The 21,794-nt window shown below is 40.2% G+C and overlaps 1 protein-coding gene across 2 annotated transcripts in view; it reads left to right on the top strand.

Moving 5' to 3' along the window:
* Positions 1-21,794, top strand: part of aff2 (AF4/FMR2 family, member 2) — a 399,395-nt gene that overhangs the window by 354,283 nt on the left and 23,318 nt on the right. For both annotated transcript variants that reach the window (XM_061901648.1, XM_061901649.1), the window contains 6 exons: positions 83-198; positions 7,600-7,825; positions 8,992-9,125; positions 12,322-12,385; positions 12,904-13,040; positions 18,965-19,036. In XM_061901648.1, coding sequence (XP_061757632.1) covers positions 83-198; positions 7,600-7,825; positions 8,992-9,125; positions 12,322-12,385; positions 12,904-13,040; positions 18,965-19,036 — 749 coding nt within the window. The remainder of the gene's footprint in view (positions 1-82; positions 199-7,599; positions 7,826-8,991; positions 9,126-12,321; positions 12,386-12,903; positions 13,041-18,964; positions 19,037-21,794) is intronic.

Genomic DNA, 21,794 nt, shown 5'->3' with positions numbered 1-21,794 from the left:
GTTGTTGTATTTTAATTTTTTTCCTTGCACAACCTCTTTTTTTCTTACTCATGTCAATGTCCTGTCTTGCTTATTTTCCCAGTCGGACCACAGTGAACCTTCCATCAACAGCAATAAAAAGCTTCAATTGGACAAAGACTGTCAGCTACTCCCACCCTGCATTTCTCCAATACACAACCACAAAAACAGCTCTGTGGAGTAAGTATTGACAGTCAGCAGCTCAGCACACACTAGCAGGAACTCTTTAACGGCTGTCTTGCAGAAAGTACTTGAAAAAAAATACTTGAGTAAAAATATTTGACCATGACTTTGGTAAAGGGCAGGACGGTGGGAAAAAGGGGTTAGTATATGTGTGCCTCACAATACGAAGGTCCTGGGTTCGATACTGGGTTGTGTGGAGTTTGCATGTTCTCCCCGTGACTGCGTGGGTTCCCTCCGGGTACTCCGGCTTCCTCCCACTTCCAAAGACATGCAGCTGGGGATTTAATTGATTGATTGAGACTTGTATTAGTAGATTGCACAGTACAGTACATATTCCGTACAAATGACCACTAAATGGTAACCCCCGAATAAGTGTTTGAACTTGTTTAAGTCGGGGTTTACGTAAATCAATTCACGGTAGGTTGATTGGCAACACTAAATTAGCCCCAGTGTGTGAATGTGAGTGTAAATGTTGTCTGTCTATCTGCGTTGGCCCTGCAATGAGGTGGCGACTTGTACAGGGTGTACCTTGCCTTTTGCCTGAAAGCAGCTGGGATAGGCTCCAACACCCCCCGAGAGGGACAAGCGGTAAAAAAATGGATGGATGGATGGACTTTGGTAAAAGTTAAAGTCACATTCTGGAAAATTACTTACAGGACCTTTATACAAGAAGAACTTTTCTTACCTGATGATACCCAATTTTCTGTATTTGAAATCAAACCATAGAGGCATGGCAAAGATATTTATAAAGAATCTTGTCTTCCTTCATACTTCCCCCAAACAAGCCTGTGAGGTAGGATGGATTATCTTGGCAAAGAAAAAAAAAGGTTCACTAACACAGATTTAGACATATTTATAACATAACATATTATAATATATTTATGAACAATATTTGAGAGGAATTGGTATTTTGTATATATAGTAAAAGTTTTAGATATTTGAGTTCCACTTGTGGCGGTGCAGCGGGAGAAGAAAACGGCAGCGAGCAAGTGACGTCGTTAGCTGTTTTGTGCGTGAGGTGTGTGATTTATCCAAAGATATGTAGTGTGACTTCTTAATCCTCTTCGTCCCTGATGGGACATAAGGCTTTGACGATCAGCCTCCATCTGGACCTGTCTTGAGCAACATGCTGTGCCTCGCCCCAGGTTAGGTTCATCTCCTTCAGCTCAGCAGTCACCGTACGCCGCCATGTGTTCCTAGGGCCGGCCGGCCTTGCTTCCTTTTCCCAGGTGGAGTCCAACGTAGTGCGATCTCGGTGATGCGGTCTTAGTCCATCTTGAAAACCTGCCCAAGCTATTGGAATCGGCGGCATTTGATCCTTAGCACAACACTGTTGCATTTGTTTTTTTTGTATAAATGTGCATTGGATATTTTCTCGGGCCAGAAGATTCGACAGAGTTTTCTGAGGCATCCATTGTGGAGGGCTTCGACTTTTTTCATTTCGGAGGATGTTACTCGCCAGCACTCCGAACCATACAACAATACAGATTTTACATTTCTGTTGTAAAACCGGACCTTTGTTCTTAAGCTATATTGCTTAGACTTGCAGATGATGTGTAGCCTAGCAAAAGCACCCTATGCCTTTCCGAGTCTTGCTCTAATGTCCTTTTGTGCAGAGTTGTCCCTACTGAATTCCTCAACATAGTCGAGAGCAAGTCCGTTCACTGTGATTGGTACATCTGGAGTGGCATTAATGCTTATCACTTGTGTTTCGGACACATTTATGTTCAGCCCAACCTGTGTGACTTTGTGTGGTATTTATATGAGCGTGGTTACCAGAGGGTGTTTAGGGATCGAGGCGGAAGTCCAAAGAAGGCAAAGCAGGCCCGGCAGTCGGAAGGGAAGGCGGATGGTCAAGGACAGGAGTGAGGTGCGGTGGTCAGTGGGCAGGCGTGAGGTCGGAGTCCAGAGAAGCAAGAGGAGATCCAGAGGGTTTCCAGGAAGACGGGACACACAGCTCGACGACGAGGAAGGGCGACGGGAAGCGACGAGAGACAATGAACACGACGGGAAGTGAACACAGGGAGAGAGATAGCACATGCGAGGCGGCTAGAGACGCATTGGCTTACTGTATGGGTATGAGAAGCTACATTCTGGCACTGGATCTCAAGACGCGCTGACTTATGAGGGCTAGTTGCTCGTCAGGTGCAGGTGTGTTGATTGTTGAGTGCTTGCATCCGCGCGGAAGCACACCCGCATCCAAGAGGGAACGCCCGTGGGTGTGGCCCGCAGTGCGCTCATCAGAGTCCCATAGACTGCATCCAATTCGGTGTATATTAACCAGGGTAGACTATGATTTGTATTAAGGCGGAGACACCTTCTCAGTAGAGCGAACTCAGGCGTTTACATGTCCTTACTGCGGGAAGATGGGCTTCACAGAGACGTCCTAACAGGAGCACGTCACCTCAGCTGAGGTGATCAGTCCGATATGTGCTGCCTTGTCCGGGGGGGATCCTAACCACGTCACAGATGACTTCACAGCCCACCTCATACTCGAACATCGAGCACCATGAGATGAGCAGAGCGCACTGCGGGACGAAAGGCAGCAGGCGTGTGACTCATAACACAACTTGTGAAAAATGGGAGCAAAAGTGTTATATATTTTTGTTCATGTAAAAGGCCAGTGCCAGAGCATCTCAGGATCCGTGAGGGTTGATATGGTAAAATCATTTCAGATACATAAGAGGGCACCATTAGGACATTTGAAAACTAAAAATAGAACTTTAAAATAGACCCTAAATCGGACTTTAATGCAACTTTAAAACTGATGTAATGTGCTTCCGCCCTCTGGTCCTCATCAGCATGCGTGCAGCTGGGTTTTGTAATAATTCTAGAGTTGTAATATTATAGCATTATTGCAATATACATTCATTTATAACCAAGTTGTCTTTTTAATAACCTGATAACCATCAGCACGTAACCGATTGAGGTGAGCTAAAGTGTCTCAATGCAGCTCTTACCCATGAGCAATCGCCATAAGGTGTCAAGTTCAAACACTGATGACATCTATTAAACAGACATGAAGCAAGGAACCATGCAGAGACAGAGTTCAATTTGGCTCATGGGGAAAACGTATGGAGCTGCACACTTAGTTACAGTCTCGCCCTACGCTCTATGGTTCAGCTTCCGCCTCCCTCTATTTATTCAGGAGTTCCATAGTCAACATCACTGAGGCCGCCTCTAAAAGGAGTGGTCATATATATTATGCAAAGCAGGTCTAGTATGCACAATATGTGACGGAATGTGCTGTGCCTTGTGATTTCCTTGTTTCTGCTTCGTCTGCGTGCTGTCAATTTATCTTTGTTGAGGTCCTTGAAGTCCTTGACTGTTAGCGGGCTCAAACAAAGATGACATCTGCGGCTGAGGCCACCCCTCAGACAAGACGTTTTGTCCTTGCACAGATAGGAAAAATTCAGCTTTAGCACAATAGCTAATAATTGTAGCAACAGACTTTAAGCATACTAAAGTTTCGTGACAATATATAAACATGATTATTCTAACATAAGGTCTCCAACTCAAGTCCTGCTCTGTGTTGACTTGGATCTACATATAGAAATGGAGTCACTGTGATCTCCCACCTTCTGTTTTGTTTATGATTACAGAGGTTTATATCCATCCATCCATCCATTATCTACCCCTTATTCCCTTTTGAGGTTGTGGGGTGCGCTGGCGCTTATCTCAGCTACAATCGGGCGGAAGGCGGAGTACACCCTGGACAAGCCGCCACCTCATCGCAGGGCCAACACAGATAGACAGACAACATTCACACTCACATTCACACACTAGGGCCAATTTAGTGTTGCCAATCAACCTATCCCCAGCTGCATGTCTTTGGAGGTGGGAGGAAGCCGGAGTACCCGGAGGGAACCCACGCATTCACGGGGAGAACATGCAAACTCCACACAGAAAGATCCCGAGCCCGGGATTGAACCCTGACTACTCAGGACCTTCGTATTGTGAGGCAGACGCACTCACCCCTCTGCCACCGTGAAGCCCAGAGGTTTATATATAAATGTTAATGAAAGTGCAGTGGAGTACAAATTACAAAGTGACTTTAAAAAAATTGATGTATGATGGTCTTGTACATCAGAAATAGATGAGTGCCGCTCTGCATAAGAGTTAACGTGGCAGATGAAAATGTTTACCCTACATCTCATCCCTATCTCAGATTATACGGAAAGAAAAAAAAGTTAGACTGACCTGGAATTGAACCCTCTGCATAATGCGCCAGACGTCTCGGTGTGCGGATTGTCTGTATTTCACCCAAGAGGCTTTTTATAGTAGCTGTAAACTGCCTTATGTGATTACTCGACTCAGAGCTTTTCAGCAGTTTCTAATCTGTGACTTTTTTGACAAATTATCACGGCTTGGTCCGTGAAATTATCTCGATATAAATTAATAGCTGAAAATTAGTATTTGGAAAAAGCAGCTTTGTAGTTATGAAAACCAAAAAGATGTTCACAACTGGCCGCAGTATTGTACTGTACCACAATATTTGGCAGATATAACGTGGTCATTTTGTGCGAAAAGGCTGCAATTTAGTCTTAGTTACCGCTTTGAAAGATGTATGAGGGCCTTGGAATACACGCACAACATTCATTCAAAAACAACACACAAATACACGGACATTTGCATAGTCGTACACACTTGCTCACATCCATTATTCTGAACACTCACATAGCCATGGCCCGCACACACACACACATAGCAACTAATTAGTTTTGTCTCTCAGGTTTTGTATATTATCACTAATGTCTAGGCCTGCGGTGCTGTTCTGCGAGCTCAGCGACTTTCACATTGCATCAACCCCCCAGAGCTTCTAGGGAGAGGAAAAACATAAAAATATTATCTATGGTGTTGCAAACAATATGAGTCACAGGAGCTACAATAAGGCAACTGAGGGACTAATCATCTGTGGTTTACCATGGAGGAGAAGAGACTACTACTTACAGAGAAACTCATCATTCAACAACTTATGAAATGAATACCTAATGCAATAATTACCAAAGCACTGAACATGTTCGCGTTATCAACTTCAGAATATTTTTGCATATCTTTGAAAACATCTAGTTGTTTTAAAGCGATAAAAAAATATCATCGTACATGAATATTCTTCTGCAATAAAGTGGCGACTTGTCCAGGGTGTACCCCGCCTTCCGCCTGATTATAGCTGAGATAGGCGCCAGCGCCCCCCGCGACCCCAAAACGGAATAAGCGGTAGAAAAATGGATGGATGGATGAATATTCTTTAAGAGTATGCCATTATTCCAACAAAACTGTCCCCATCAGTACCATATTCCCTTAAATAGCCGCCGGGGCGCTAATTAATTTAAAACCTCTTCTCACTCCTGCGCTTATTCAAGGCATGCGGTAAAAGTAAGCAGGCGCTAATAATTTGAAAACCTCTTCTCACCCCTGCGCTTGCCAATGGCATGCAGTTAAAAATTCAGTGTGACGTAAGGATACCATCATGAAAAGCATATTTTATTAAAAAGAAAACGTTATTATGGTTATTATTTTCAGCACCGAAGGCTTGGAATAACCTACAATCGATTATTCAACTAAAAACCCTTGTTACATTAAATGAGTTTAAAGCTTCTGTGAAAGGATTGCAGTCTGCCTTGTCTGTATGCACATGTGTCATATGAGCAAGTTTTAATGTTGTAAATGTGATGTTTTATGTGTTTACTCTTTTTAATGTAACCTTGCTGCTGCCCTCTTGGCCAGGTCTCCCTTAGAAAAGAGATCTTTGATCGCAATGGGATTTTGCCTGGTTGTAAAGGCTGGCGGTAAATAAACAGTTGGCCAAGAGACAGTTTGTATCTAGAAAATCCCGTAAGCAGACAGAGATGCTACACATTATCAAACATTGAAGAGTAAAGTACATTGCTGTAGGTCACTTGACAATAAATGGTCAATATGCATAGATCTTCTCACTTTCTGCATAAGTTCCAATATTAGTTGGCCATCAGTCAACATTGGTCAGCCAACTTATTTGCTCACTGCATTTAAGTCGTGCGCCAACATTTTGTCTTGCTGTCTGTTGATTTGACCCCTTGCTTGTGCAGAAAGTTTTCTGGTACAGTCATCTGGCCAATCACTGTTTCCTGTGTCCATACTGCCATTAACCCTTGTGTAATGTTCATATTGTTGTTACTCAGCCAGCGTTTGTGGGTCTGATGGACCCGTTGCATTTTGTGGCTTTTAATGCCTCACAATCAAACACTTTTATGTCAAAATATTGAACAGATGTTTATTGGGATAAGGTAAACATCTGTTCAGCATTTTAACATAAAAGTGTTTGATTGTAAAACAAACAGGAAACAGTACCAGAAAACGTTCTGCACAAGCAAGGGGTCAAATCAACAGACAGCAAGACAAAATGTTGGTGCACGACTTAAATGCAGTGAGCAAATAAGTTGGCTGACCCACAAACGCTGACTGAGTAACAACAATATGAACGTTGCACGGAAAATTTCTCTGCCAGTTTCTGCATCCCACAGGGATTCTTCTTTTGTGTTTCTGCACCTGCGGTTCCCACACAAGGTTGCAACATTGTTTGTCAACATTGTCTGCTCTCATTTTCTCGCACGTTTGACCCTCTGATGTTCTGTGTACCTACACTCTGTCCTCCTCCTGTCCAGGCCTGCTGCGTGCGTGCGTGTGTGTGTGTGTGTGTGTGTGTGTGTGTGTGTGTGTGTGTGTGTGTGTGTGTGTGTGTGTGTGTGTGTGTGTGTGTGTGTGTGTGTGTGTGTGTGTGTGTGTGTGTGTGTGTGTGTGTGTGTGGCTAGTTGCATGTGGTACAATTTCCACACTTCTTTTAGTCCCGGGTCCACTGGACCCGGACATCTTATATGTAATAGAAATGTGTAGGAGGGGGGTGTGTGTGGTCATTAAATACGTTTTCTGATATATGTTCTTCACAGAAAATGAGCCAAAGCCAGTGAGTCTCAGTTTGAAAAATTAATTAATTGTATCATTTTTCTTTGAATAAAAAAATGAAAACGGGTCCCACAGACCCGAACACCACACAAGGGTATGCCCATGGGGGTCACATTGTCTTCCACCATGCATTTGTTAATTTAGCTTGAAGTCAATATAACTATGTAAAGGTAAGTACCACCCACGCTGGTTAATATGCATTTTCGGAGACGACTACGCTACAAGCACACTCAAATATTAACAATACATCACAAATTGAGAAATTGTTCATATTGGATGGGTAATAATAACGACTTGAATAATAATGATTTGTCTATTTCCTCCACATTACTGCAAGAAACTCAAACATTACAAGGTTACATTTCCAAATCCCGTGACATCCAATATTGCAATGTTGTTGCAATATTAATTGTGTGTACGTGTGTGTGTGTTTGCCCGTGTGTGTGTGTTCCACAGATTTCTGAGCAGGAAACAGTCCTGGCGGCACGATGAGAAGCTACTTCCTCCACTTCTTTCGCCCCTCTCTGAAGAGCCCCCACATAAAAAGAGCTGTGAGGGCAGTTCATCGCTCAGCCAGGAGGGCGGAGCCACTGGGACGCTCCCTTGCCCCATTTCCTCGGTACACAGACACAGGAGAGGAGAAAGCAAAGCATTATCACACGCAAGAAACAATGCTCCAAGTGTAAGTCTCAACTTTGGCATGCTCAATTAAATTGTTTATGAATACCGCACATAAAACATTTTTAAAATATATACATCGTAATAAATACATCGTTTTTATCATTATTTTTGTATTCATTTATATGTTAAAAGTTCCAAATCAATATTATTGTTGATTTTGTTTATTAAATTTAAGCAGCACGGGGATAGAGGGGTTAATGCATCTGCCTCACAATACATAAGTCCTGGGTTCAATCCTGCGCTCGGGATCTTTCTGTGTGGAGTTTGCATGTTCTCCCCGTGACTGCATGGGTTCCCTCCGGGTACTCCGGCTTCCTCCCACCTCCAAAGACATGCACCTGGGGATAGGTTGATTGGCAACACTAAACTGGCCCTAGTGTGTGAATGTGAGTGTGAATGTTGTCTGTCTATCTGTGTTGGCCCTGCGATGAGGTAGCGACTTGTCCAGTACTCTGCCTGCCGCCCGAATGCAGCTGAGATAGGCTCTAGCGCCCCCCGCAACTCCGAAGGGAATAAGCGGTAGAAAATGGATGGATGGGATGAATATCGCACATTAAACATTTAAAAAATATAGACAGCGTAATACATATATATTTTTGATTTATTTTTTTTATGTATTTATATGCTAAAAGTTCCAAATCAATATTATTGTTGATTTTGTTAATTAAATTTGAATGATGCATTCCACTGATTTAATATGTGGGGAATTCAGAGTAATATTTTGCATACCAATGGAAAAGTTATATCACCATACATTAGTATGAGAAGACAACCCTCTAACTGAAGAAGGCACTACTTGTAAAAAACAATAATAACTTTAATCATACAAGGGCAAAATAAATGTAATGCAAATTTGCGTTATTCCTCATAATACCACCATAAATAGAGCCCAAAGAGCTGACTCAAAAGCATTAAATTGTCACAGCAATTGTTAGTACTCTAGGTCTTGCTCCGGCATTTCATGTGTTAAAAATCTCTTTTCATCCAAATAATGGGTGAGTCACATTATACAGTGGCCACAAAAAGTTTGGTATATTGGGCTTCCAGGTGAAATTTGTTAGATTACTACTGCTATTTGATAGAGAACAGCAAGTTCTGTAATTAAATCTGTAACTTAGTCGTTGTAATGCAATTAAATGTGGAATTTCAATGACTTCCTTTCCACAGCTCACAGATAATCACATTGAGAAGCTCTGTGGAGACAGTTGCCATGCCAATGGGCAGTCGGAATCAGATGCCTGGTCGGAATCACTGATGGAACCTGCAGAACCTCCCAGACCGAGACTGTCCTTTAGTGACACGTATGTACAAACAACTTCTAACAATGTTGCCAGACGGTAAATGACAAAATATTGCACCAAAAGCCTAAAATTATCATATTTTGAAGATTTGACGTGGCTCAGGACCCTGTGCCACAGTAAAACATTGTACCGTGACAAGTGTGTAGTATAGCATTATGCAGTTTTACCTTTAGATAAGTTTAATGCGCAATTGGAAAAAAATCTGCCTAGCAGAAGAGCGCCCCAACTGGCTGTAAAGTGGCATGTGATACAATCAATATGTCCTGCCTGAAGGGGTAAAGTTTTCTGACCTCGGATTTGTGGAATTATTTATCGTGCAGATAAATACAATTGGAAAGACCTACTCCTAACATGTCTTTCATGTCTGATATCAATGTATAATCATTTAAACAGAGGTCCTCAATTAAAAAGGTCTAGACCAGTGGTTCTCAACCTTTTTTCAGTGATGTACCCCCTGTGAACATTGTTTTAGTTCAAGTACCTCCTAATCAGAGCAAAGCATTTTTGGTTGAAAAAAAGAGATAAAGAAGTAAAATACAGCACTATGTCATCAGTTTCTGATTTATTAAATTGTATAACAGTGCAAAATATTGCTCATTTGTAGTGGTCTTTCTTGAACTTTTGGGGAAAAACTTTTTGAAAAATAAACAAGTGATTCAATTATAAATAAAGATTTCTACACATAGAAGTAATCATCAACTTAAAGTGCCCTCTTTGGGGATTGTAATAGAGATCCATCTGGATTCATTAACTTAATTCTAAACTATTCTTTACCAAAAAAGAAATCTTTAACATCAATATTTATGGAACATGTCTACGAAAAATCTAGCTGTCAACACTGAATATTGCATTGTTGCATTTCTTTTCACAGTTTATGAACTTACATTCATATTTTGTTGAAGTATTATTCAATAAATATATTTAAAAGGATTTCTGAATTGTTGCATTTTTTAGAATATTAAAAAAAAATCTCACATACCTTCAAGTACCCACAGGGGTACGCCTACCCCCATTTGAGAACCACTGGTATAGACAACAAGTCCCTAACTTTTTTTGCACGAGGGACCCATTTGATGTAAGCATTATTTGAACGAATGTGTGGTAGATGACTGTACAGCAAAAATAAGTGCATGAAATATACAACTCATCATAACGCTGAATTAGTGAAAGCCCTGGCCTTTGTTTTTTTACAAATGTTTGCTTATTCTTTACTAAGGTATCTGATGCTATGTACATGCTAAACATCATCGTTGAGGACAAGAGCATATAACATAACATATAATACAACTAAATATACTTGCCATTAGTTCCAATGGATTTCTATATTGTTGTATTTCTATGTATTTCTATTTCGATTTGAAAAGTTATGTATTCATATTTTGAGTAATATTTCCTACATCGATACACTTATGAATGCTTTTTATGCAATTTTCCATGCATAAACGTCTGTACAAAGATGTTGAAGATGTTCTACGAGTCGGTGGTGGCGAGCGCTTTCTTGTACGCCGTGGCTTGCTGGGGCAGCGGGCTGAGAGTGAGGGACGCAAACAGACTGGACAAGTTGGTAGAGAAGGCCAGTAACGTGGTGGGAGTGAAGCTAGACTCTCTGGCGGTGGTGCCAGAGAGGAGAAGTCTAGCAAAACTCCAAGCCATTATGGACAACACCTCCCACCCACTACACTCGGACCGGGCGGAGAGAATGAGCACGTTCAGTGGAAGGCTCAGACTCCCAAAATGTAACACGGAACGACACAGGAGGTCCTTAATACCGATAGCCATCAGACTGTATAATGCATATGTTCCTTCTTGACTGCACTTAAATGTAGAATATATTTATATTATTCATATATTATATATATAATATATTTCATATATTATTTATTATTATTATTGTTTATTGTGAGCGAACTGAAGTGCTGAATTTCCCCCAGGGATCAATAAAGTACTTTCTATTCTATTCTATTCATAAACACATATGTGAATGCTAACTATTTAGCAGTAGCGCTATGTACAATAATAGCAGAGCTTTAACTTACTAGGCCAAAGGAGGTGTGTATTTTATTCCTTCAGCACTCTTATTATATGCAACAATTTAGCACACTTGCACTTTAAAACCACACTTCTCCATTTGCCTTGATGCATCAAACTCTTGTTTTATATTGGTCTCCTTTTATTTTATTTTAATGATTATATATGCATCTCTGTATTTCATAGTACTGTTTATGTCTGATGTTGGTGCTGTCTAACTTAACTTTTCATGAATGTTGTTTTGTAAAAAAAAAAAAAATCCACCTGGCACAGACTGAAAATGGACATTAGCCTTTGGCTACAATCTGGCACATTTATATTTTGTATGTTCATTAATGTGCATTGTCCCATTTTACAAAGTAAAACCAATTGGTAAATTCCTATCAAGAGTTGTTTTATACGTTTATGTACAAACTTATTGGTGGGTCTACTCTTGTGAGACAGACAAAAGTTAAGTGGGAAAAAGTTTGGTCGTTTTTAAATTATTTAATGTTTGTGTCGGCCGGTAGCAAATGTATCACAGACGGTCCCTGGACCAGTGGCTGGGGACCACTGGTCTAAACTATGTCACTGTATAATTTGCCTATTTGGCCATGATGTGGAAAGACAAATTACATTTAAAAAAAGGCTATTTGCTGTATTTCTTAATTTTTGCTGCTGAAGGTTACATGTTACTAAAGGGCAGGAGAGTGTCGCCAATAATGACTCCCGCTGGTCAAAGTCCACAACTTTTTAATGCACATTCCACAGGTCTGCATGCAGAGGTGCCCAGTATGTCTGGCTCTCTTCTCTTGCAGCATATTTGATTTCCGAGAAATGCATAACAAACAAAAAGCTTTGGCAGACCAAAATTAGCCCCCAGGCCACATATTAATAAAATATGTGTTGGGTCATTATCATTTTGACTTCAGATGACTCACTTGATTTGATTATGAGCTGCTCTAAGGCCAATTTTGAATAAACTGAGTCAAAAGTTTACTTTTTCTTTGATATTTAGTTTCCTCCATTCAGTGTTAAATCACCATGCGAGTGAGCCTTACTTAAACCAAGTTATATTTGGAGCCGCCATGCAAGCCTTTGTAGCGAAGTGTTTATTTTTTGGCTAAATGACTTATCTGTTCCAACATGCTATTTACATCAATTTTTATGTTCTCTGTCCCGTATCCAGAGTTCGCAGTGCAGACTACTACATGCAGGAGGCTAAAAGGCTAAAGCACAAGGCAGATGCATTGGTAAGTGTGTCTACTTATCTTTCACACACACTCCCAAACACACACGGTGACACTTCCATGAACTGGTGCATGCTCGAAGATAGCTTCACAAATATGGCAGGAAAATGATTTATACAAAAAAAACAACGTGAAGACAGACCTGACTGTAATTATGTGTGTTCTTGCCGAATTGTGTGCATAAGTGTGTGTTTAAGTGTGTGTAGTGTGAAATCCCTCGTATCAAGGACTGTACTGTATAATTTGTGCAATTTGTTGCACCATTTTTTCTCCAAAGGGAACTTTGCATTTTGATGATGCCTGCAAGATTAAATATCATCAAACGAGTTATCTGATGTCTTTAGGCAATTAAATTAGATTTATTATTGGTTATTTATCTCATGTGTACGTGTGTTTCCTCTGATTTATCTGAAGATTTGCTGATTAGTCGGTAAATTACCAAAAGGGAAGACAATGCTATTTAGAAATTCATAGCTGTTTTATTTCATTTTTTGTCTTTGTTTGTTCCTGTCGGTGTATAGATCGACAAATTTGGAAAAGCGGTGAACTACGCAGATGGCGCTCTCTCTTTCATTGAGTGTGGGAACGCTATGGAGCGGGATCCTCTAGAGGCCAAATCTCCTTACACGATGTACTCAGAAACCGTAGAGCTAATCAGGTATGAGTCGATGGATGATGTGGCATCTATGTGGTGTTTTTTAAACACAGATTTGCTCGCAATTCAATTACGCGGTAGAAAACATATTTTATGAAACATAAATTCTGGCTACGACTACTTTGCCTTTTTTCATGGTCATAGGGTTGCCAACTCCCTGAAGAATAGTTCATAAATGTGTGTATGTGCTCCCAATTGGAAATGTATTTGCGGATGCCAGTAAATCAGCTAAAAGGCCTTACTGACAACAACTCATGATCTGATTAGCTATGGGACCGTATGTGTCCGTTCACTTACAGTGCACAGACGCCTGCATTGTTGATTCTGAAGGCCCCAGGCATATTTGGTACAGCATGGCAACATAACCTAGCTGAATTCTGACTGGAAACAAACTCTAACCTACAAACAACAGCACTGGAAAGAGCATAATATGACATGAAGAGAATTTGAATAATTTTAGATATTTAGGGAAAGTAAATGTAAAATAACTTTCTTATTTAATTATGATCATGATTTCTGGTTATGTTAGGCCAGCACAAAAGGCCTTGCTGGCCTGGCGGCACACCACTGGAGTAGGAGGAAGCATATCTTATTTAATCTTACCCTTTTCTGTTTCATCTACATTTCTAACACATGCTATTGCTGGCTTCCTGTGCTCAATCTGTAATACGAACAAACAATTAAATAATACGTCAATAATCCATTAAGTTTTCATGAGTACATAGTTGTTAATACGTAGTGATTCACATAATGACATGAAAATTGCCAGAATAAAATAAAAACCTTTCCTAAACAAATATCTTCCCTGCTTAACTTAACGGTATAGCTTAACGATTGTGTCACTGTCATGCAGCTGGACACACAATGTGTTTATGTTTAACAACTTGGGCACACAAACAGTGTTTTGAGGACAAGACATAAATACTATAATCACACCAAATACTATTATCACACCGGGAAAGCAGAGTTGTTAAACGGCACTTTAAAAAAAAGTGCTACTGCTAAGTTTAGCGCGTACCCTATAGATGGGGTCACCAATTCTTGCATCCTGTCAGACTCAAACATGGAATTAAATTATGAAATAGATTAAGCAAATGTACAATGTACTAACTTGATGCAGTTTAAGAGGTTTTTCAAGCACAATGTTTTTACAATGTATAAGGAAGAAGAACAAAGATATTTATTGTAAATAAGATATGATTTGTAAATGTGTGTGACTCGTAACTGACTTAACTATTTATGAAGAGAACTATGATATTTAGAACGCATTGATATAACTTTGGTACAAATTGAAAACAGGAAGTAAACATGTATGTGTAAAAAACTGCTATTAAGTGGAAAAGGGGTAGGATTGAATACACTTTGCTTCTTCCTACTCCTTTCTAAGTATGTTGTAAAGAGGAATGGAAAATATGTGATGTATCATGTTGAAAATGCATTCATTTTCGAAATAAACTTCAGTCAAATCAAGTCAAATCAAAATCTAAAACAAAATCAAATCCAGACTAATCATCCTGCTTCTTTTCTTTTAGAAGACAACATTTCATTAAAAAGTGACATCTAGAGTTTTATTGTTTTGATCCACTGCCCGGATGATGTTCTGTTTGGATTTTGGCCTCCCTCAGTTCCTGTTTTGTGCACCCCTGGGTTTGTTTTCAGTTACTATGGGTGTTTATTGTTTTCACCAGTCTCTGATTAGTGTTCGGGACACTCACCTGTTCCCGAGTGCTTAGAGAACTATTTAGTCCTGCCTTTTCCGGTCCTAGTTTGCATCACGCAACAGGTAACGACGGTTAGTTTTTGATTCATCTTTATATGCTAGCTTCCACGCTAAGCTATACTTTGCTCTGCCATTTGTGATGTTGGCACGCTTTTGGTGTTTCCTGTTTTTTCCCGCATGATTTATGAAGAAGAAATTATTTTCTACCTGCACGCTGTATCTTGGGCGAACAACCTCAGCATCACAATGCGACCAAATTGTTACAGTATGAAGCCAGCCTGACTGACCGGAAAAGGCAGGACTAAATATCAATCAATGTTTACTTATATAGCCCTAAATCACTAGTGTCTCAAAGGGCTGCACAAACCACAACACAAACCACTACGACATCCTCGGTAGGCCCACATAAGGGCAGGGAAAACTCACACCCAGTGGGACGTCGGTGACAATGATGACTATGAGAACATTGCAGAGGACCACATATGTGGGCAACCCACCCCCTTCTAGGGGACCGAAATGGATGTCGAGCGGGTCTAACATGATACTGTGAAAGTTCAATCCATAGTGGATCCAACACAGCCGCGGGAATCCAGTCCAAATCGGATCCAACACAGCAGCGAGAGTCCCGTCCACAGCGGAGCCAGCAGGAAACCATCCCAAGCGGAAGCGGATCAGCTGCGCAGAGATGTCCCCAGCCGATACACAGGCGAGCAGTCCATCCTGGGTCCCGACTCTGGATGAGCGGTCCATCCTGGGTCCGGACTCTGGACAGCCAGTACTTCATCCATGGCCATCGGACCTGACCCCCTCCACAAGGGAGAGTGGGACATAGGAGAAAAAGAAAAGAAACGGCAGATCATTTTGTCTAAAAAGGGAGTCTATTTAAAGGCTAGAGTATACAAATGAGTTTTAAGGTGAGACTTAAATGCTTCTACTAAGGTGGCATCTCGAACTGTTACCGGGAGGGCATTCCAGAGTACTGGAGCCCGAATTGAAAACACTCTATAGCCCGCAGACTTTTTTTGGGCTTTGGGAATCACTAATAAGCCGGAGTCCTTTGAACGCAGATTTCTTGCCGGGACATATGGTACAATACAATCGGCAAGATAGGATGGAGCTAGACCGTGTAGTATTTTATACGTAAGTAGTAAAACCTTAAAGTCACATCTTTAGTGCACAGAAAGCCAGTGCAGGTGAGCCAGTAAAGGCATAATATGATCAAACTTTCTTGTTCTTGTCAAAATTCTAGCAGCCGCATTTTGTACTCACTGTAATCTTTTAATGCTAGACATGGGGAGACCCGAAAATAATACGTTACAGTAATCGAGGCGAGACATAACAAACGCATGGATAATGATCTCAGCGTCTTTAGTGGACAAAATGGAGCGAATTGTAGCGATATTACGATGAAAGAAGGCCGTTTTAGTAACGTTTTTAATGTTTTAACAATCTAACAAAGAAGAGAGTTGGGTAGAAGATAATACCCAGATTCTTTACAGAGTCGCCTTGTTTAAGTGTTTGGTTGTCAAATGTTAAATTTGTATTATTAAATAGAGGTCGGTGTCTAGCAGGACCGATAATCAGCATTTCCGTTTTTTTGGCGTTGAGTTGCAAAAAGTTAGCGGACATCCATTGTTTAATCTGATTAGCGCTCGGAAACAAGTAAGCGTCCTGAGCACTAATCAGAGACAGGTGAAAACAATAGGCACCCATGGTAACTGAAAACAAACCCAGGGGTGCACAAAACAGGAACTGAGGGAATCCAAAAACCATACAGAACATGATCCGGGCAGCGGATCATAACATTTCTGACCAGACTTTCTCTGGCTAACTAGCCGCCACCGAGGTGAGACAGAGTGACAGCCAAGGCAAACGGAATAACAAACGATGCCAGAAAAGTACAACAGAAATTATTTAATAGGTGAGCGGTGCTTAGCTAGTGGCAAACCACCACTGATTTTTTTTTTATATGGGGCAAATATGTCCTTTTTCAGATCAATACAGGAAAATGTTCCAAAGGTCTTGTGTCAGAAAATATATTTTTCCAGTAGGGCTGTCAAAAATAACATGTTAACTCAAGTGATTAATCACACAAAAAAGATTGCATTAAACATATATAGATTCAGATTAGTCATGCAAGTTATTTTGACCGTACATGCTCTTTTACCTTAATCGCAGTGGGTTACCTGAAAGGCTGCACGTGTTGTTATAAGGTCAGTGATCAGGTCAATGCGTACATCAGTGCAAAGAGGAGTGCAGAGACTCCGACTGGTGGGCTTACTGGCCAATTGCACTTCTAAATACACCCTAACTGTCACATTTTGAGCAAGTAAATTACATATGTTCAAGTAAAACGTTTAAAAAATGCTTCTAGATGTCATTCTTACAAAAAAGTGCATTTGTGTCGAAATAATAGGGTATTTTTTAAAGTTAATTTAAACAAGGCAAGCGAGTAATAACCTGTGAATAATCTGATTAAACAATGAAAAATCTAAAAATGAAGTCTACACTGTAAAAAAAAATAATCCTATTTTTATGGTTAATTTACTCTAAATTTCTACTGTCATTTTTCTATTTTGGAGACAGTATCTGTAAATAAACAAACCGCCTATTATTTTAAGTAATATGTCAGTAATGACAAACTATGTATATTTCCATATTTTTTACAGAAAAATACCATATTAATGATACATATACTTTTCTGTTTTCCCAAATTACTTTCAAATTCATGTAAAATTACAGTAATTAACTTTCATTTCATATCTAGCTTGTTATATAAAAGTATATGTCCATACTAACAATCTAACAGTTTTATATGTAATTTTAAGGAAAATCTTATTTTTTTAATATTAATGTGTATTTTTATATTCAAGTTGAAAAATATTTGTAGTTTGTTATATAAAGGTTAATGCTCATACTAACAATTTGACATTTTTCTCTGTAATACGACACACGTTGGTGACTGAAAGACATACTTGCTCACAGCCAACAGCTATAAAACTCACACTGACGGTGGCCGTACAAACAAATTTAACACTGTTACAAATATGCGCCATATTGTGAACCCACATCAAAAAAGAATGACAAACACATTTCAGGAGAACATCTTCACCGTAACACAAAATAAACACAAAAGAACAAATACCCACAATGCCAAGCAGCGCTACTCTTCTGGGCTGCACCCCCGCAACCACCAAACCCCGCCCACCTCAACCGACGCACGGAGGGGGGCGGTGATGTGGGGTGATGTCAGGACCGCGTTAATATTGTCTACTTCTTCATTATAAATCTGTCTGATGACACCCTAATTAAAACATTCCTTACATAGCCAGGTTCGGAGAACAGGGGTGTTGCTTTAGAATGGCGAAGTTGTTTCCGGCCAGGAACTGTGGACCATTGTAAGCTAGTACGTAGCAATGGTAACGCAGCCACGAGTTGTCCTGCCACAACTCTCGCTTCTAAGGATCTCAATGTCAGACGGTTAACCATCTGACCATGTGGAAAGAAGTCACATCCAGGAATGCATTGAACATCAGCGGTACTGGAGCGTATATACTGCATGTCGGAATCAATGATCAATTAAGAAAATGCAACTCAAGTGAAAACAATTTTAAAAAGATCACATCCTACATGACCGAGGGCTAACTACAGAGTGACCAACTCCGGTCCTTAGTTTTCAACATAACGTGATGTGCAAAGGGAGACTCTTTTTTTCTATTATGACAAACAACCTGAGTTGAAGGCTGAAGAACTCCGGTCCATGCTCATCCATCCTGCTCAAGTGTCCTTAAGCACAACACTGACTCTTTTCTGGAGCTTCAGGGCTGCTAATTTGCACCTTTGGTCTTTGGGTGAGGGGAGCAGGAGGAAGGACGCAAATTTTGCAGGAGATCAATAAAGCATAAAGGTGTAAGTCGTCTCCCTTGATTCACCTGCCACTGCTGAATTTCATTTAACTGATTAAGCACCTCAGGAAGCAATAATGTGTAGCTGATTGGGTCACTGAGGGCAACAGGAAACAGGTGACCTCTGTAGGTCTTTGTGGAAAGCCCAATCAATAACCAAAGGCAAAGGGATCCTTCCACAGTGTCATATAAAGCTTCCTTTGACCGTAGACACTGCCTATTGACAGCCAAATGTCTAACGTCTGGAATTAGATCAACCTGACCTTAACCTTTAAGATCAGTAATGTGTGTCTCTTCTTCAGGTATGCAATGAGGTTGAAGAACTTCACCAGCCATTCAGCCACCATTGCTGAGAAGAAACTTGCCGTGTTGTGGTATGATTACCCTTTTTCTGCTTGTAGAGGGACGGGGGGAATTAATATTTTCACGTCAACTTTTAATGTTTTTCTTAAAGGCCTACTGAAATGAAATGTTCTTATTTAAACTGGAATAGCAGGTCCATTCTATGTGTCATACTTGATCATTTCGCGATATTGCCATATTTTTGCTGAAAAGATTTAGTAGAGAACATCGACGATAAAGTTCGCAACTTTTGGTCGCTAATAAAAAAGCCCAGCCTTTACTGGAAGTATGTGCGTGTGACGTCAGGAGTTGCAGGGCTCCACACATTTCCACATTGTTTTTAATGGGAGCCACCAGGAGTAAGAGCTATTCGGACAGAGAAAACAACAATTTCCCCATTAATTTCAGCCAGGATGAAAGATTCGTGTTTAAGGATATTGATAGCAAAGGACTACAAAAAAAATAAATAAATAAAAAATCAAGTAAAAAAAAAAAAAAAAAAGGTGATATCATTGGGACGGATTCAGATGTTTTTAGACACATTTACTAGGATAATTCTGGGAAATCCCTTATCTTTCTATTGTGTTGCTAGTGTTTTAGTGAGTTTAATAGTAGCTGATAGTCGGAGGGGTGTGTCCACGGGTGTCTTGAGACCAGTGTCTGAGAGAAGTCGACGGCAGCTGTATGGACGGCGCAAACTCAGCTGATCTCCGGTAAGAGGCGACTTTTTACCACAATTTTCTCACCGAAAACTGCTGGTTGACATTTGGTCGGGATCCATGTTCGCTTGACCGCTCTGATCCATTGTAAAGTTTCACCTCCGGGAATTTTGAACAAGGAATCACCGTGTGTTTGTGTGGCTAAAGGCTAAAGCTTCCCAACTCCATCTTTCTACTTTGACTTCTCCATTATTAATTGAACAAATTGCAAAAGATTCAGCAACACAGATGTCCTAATATTTCCTTACAGTCCGTGACGTCACGCGCACGAGTCATCATTCCGCGACATTTTAAACAAGAAACTCCGCAAAAAATTTAAAATTGCAATTTAGTAAACTAAACCGGCCGTATTGGCACGTGCTGCAATGTTAATATTTCATCATTGATATATAAACTATCAGACTGTGTTGTAGGTAGTAGTGGGTTTCAGTAGGCCTTTAACTGAAGTTGATGAAAATATTATTTAAAGTCAATTTTAAATAATGTGATTGAAGAAATCTTCTCACCGATGTAAACACGTACCCAATAGGCCTTGTGATTGTTTTTGTTACATAGTATGTAATGTGGTCTTTAGGTCGTGCCGAAGTCCTCCTCCAGGCCAAGCCCCCCTTTAGACTCTTGTCTCCATCCCGTTAGCCATGTTGTAGTTTTTAGCGCTTCCAGTCCACTGAACAGACTCTGTTAGAACTATCGCTACTTTGTATAATGGTAACAGCGAAAGATTTTAGCACATGTCCATTTACGAGCCAGTCTGCCCCGCAACAAGAGGGTAGAGAAAAAGAAGGAGCTTATTGACTACAGCTGAATAAAATGGTGGATTGGCGCTAAACTCTTCGAGGAAACTTCTACCATATATGGAGTTGTCCTCTGATGCAAATTCAGCACAATATGTCACTTAAGTCTCAATTTGCAAACGGCTCATTTAGAAAGAGGCAAAACAGTTTTGTAAAAATCTCCGCCATGCCTCCATGGTTTAAATTAGAATTTTCGAGACTTATGCAGATCCCAAATACAAAAAAACAGCTAACAAGTGGTAAGAACAGTTGGTTTTGTGTGATATGACCTCTTTTGATCTAAACAAAGCTGGTGGATCTATTCAGCAAAAATTAGGTTGGGCGGTACACGGCGTCATGCACAGACACAAAATAAATTATCCAGTTTATTTTCAAAATAAAATATTAAGGATTGTATTTAGCCCCTTGAAACATCGTAATCGGTGGAGACACACCTTGATTGAATGATTGATTGATTGAAACTTTTATTAGTAGATTGCAAAGGAAGAGAATACATTATATGAAACAGTACAGTTTACACATTACAGTACATATTCCGTACAATTGACCACTAAATGGTAACTCCTGAATAATTTTTTCAACTTGTTTAAGTCGGGGTCCGCGTCAATCAATTCATGGTACAAAATAAATATACTATCAGCATAATACAGTCATCATACAAGTTAATCATCAGAACAAGGACACCATTAAAAAGCTGCTCTCAGCTTCTTATGGTATGCACATCAAGCTGTAAACGTTGAGAGTTCATAGAAGCAAAGAAAGAAAAAGTATATACATTGAATTATTTACAATTCGAGGGGTGGGATGTCGGGGTGGGGGTTAGGTTGCTATCAGCGTAAATTAGTTATTTAGTTAGTTAGTTAGTTAGTTAGTTAGTTACAGTGGGGCAAAAAAGTATTTAGTCAGCCACCGATGCAACTCAGTATTTTTCTTCCTCCAAACACGACGAGTTGAGTTTATACCAAAAAGTTATATTTTGTTTTCATCTGACCACATGACATTCTCCCAATCCTCTGCTGTATCATCCATGTATCCATTTTAGTACAAACTCAACTCGACGTGTTTGGAGGAAGAAGAATACTGAGTTGCATCCCAAGAACACCACACCTACTGTAAAGCATGGGGGTGGAAACATCATGCTTTGGGGCTGTTTTTCTGCTAAGGGGACAGGACGATTGATCCGTGTTAAGGAAAGAATGAATGGGGCCATGTATCGTGAGATTTTGAGCCAAAATTTCCTTCCATTAGTGAGAGCTTTGAATGGTTGACCAAATACT

This window comes from Nerophis ophidion, linkage group LG05 (genome assembly GCF_033978795.1).
Source record: "Nerophis ophidion isolate RoL-2023_Sa linkage group LG05, RoL_Noph_v1.0, whole genome shotgun sequence".
Taxonomy (NCBI): Eukaryota; Metazoa; Chordata; class Actinopteri; order Syngnathiformes; family Syngnathidae; genus Nerophis; species Nerophis ophidion.
Note: the sequence above shows the minus strand (reverse complement) of the source record. Positions and strands in the feature narration are given on the sequence as shown.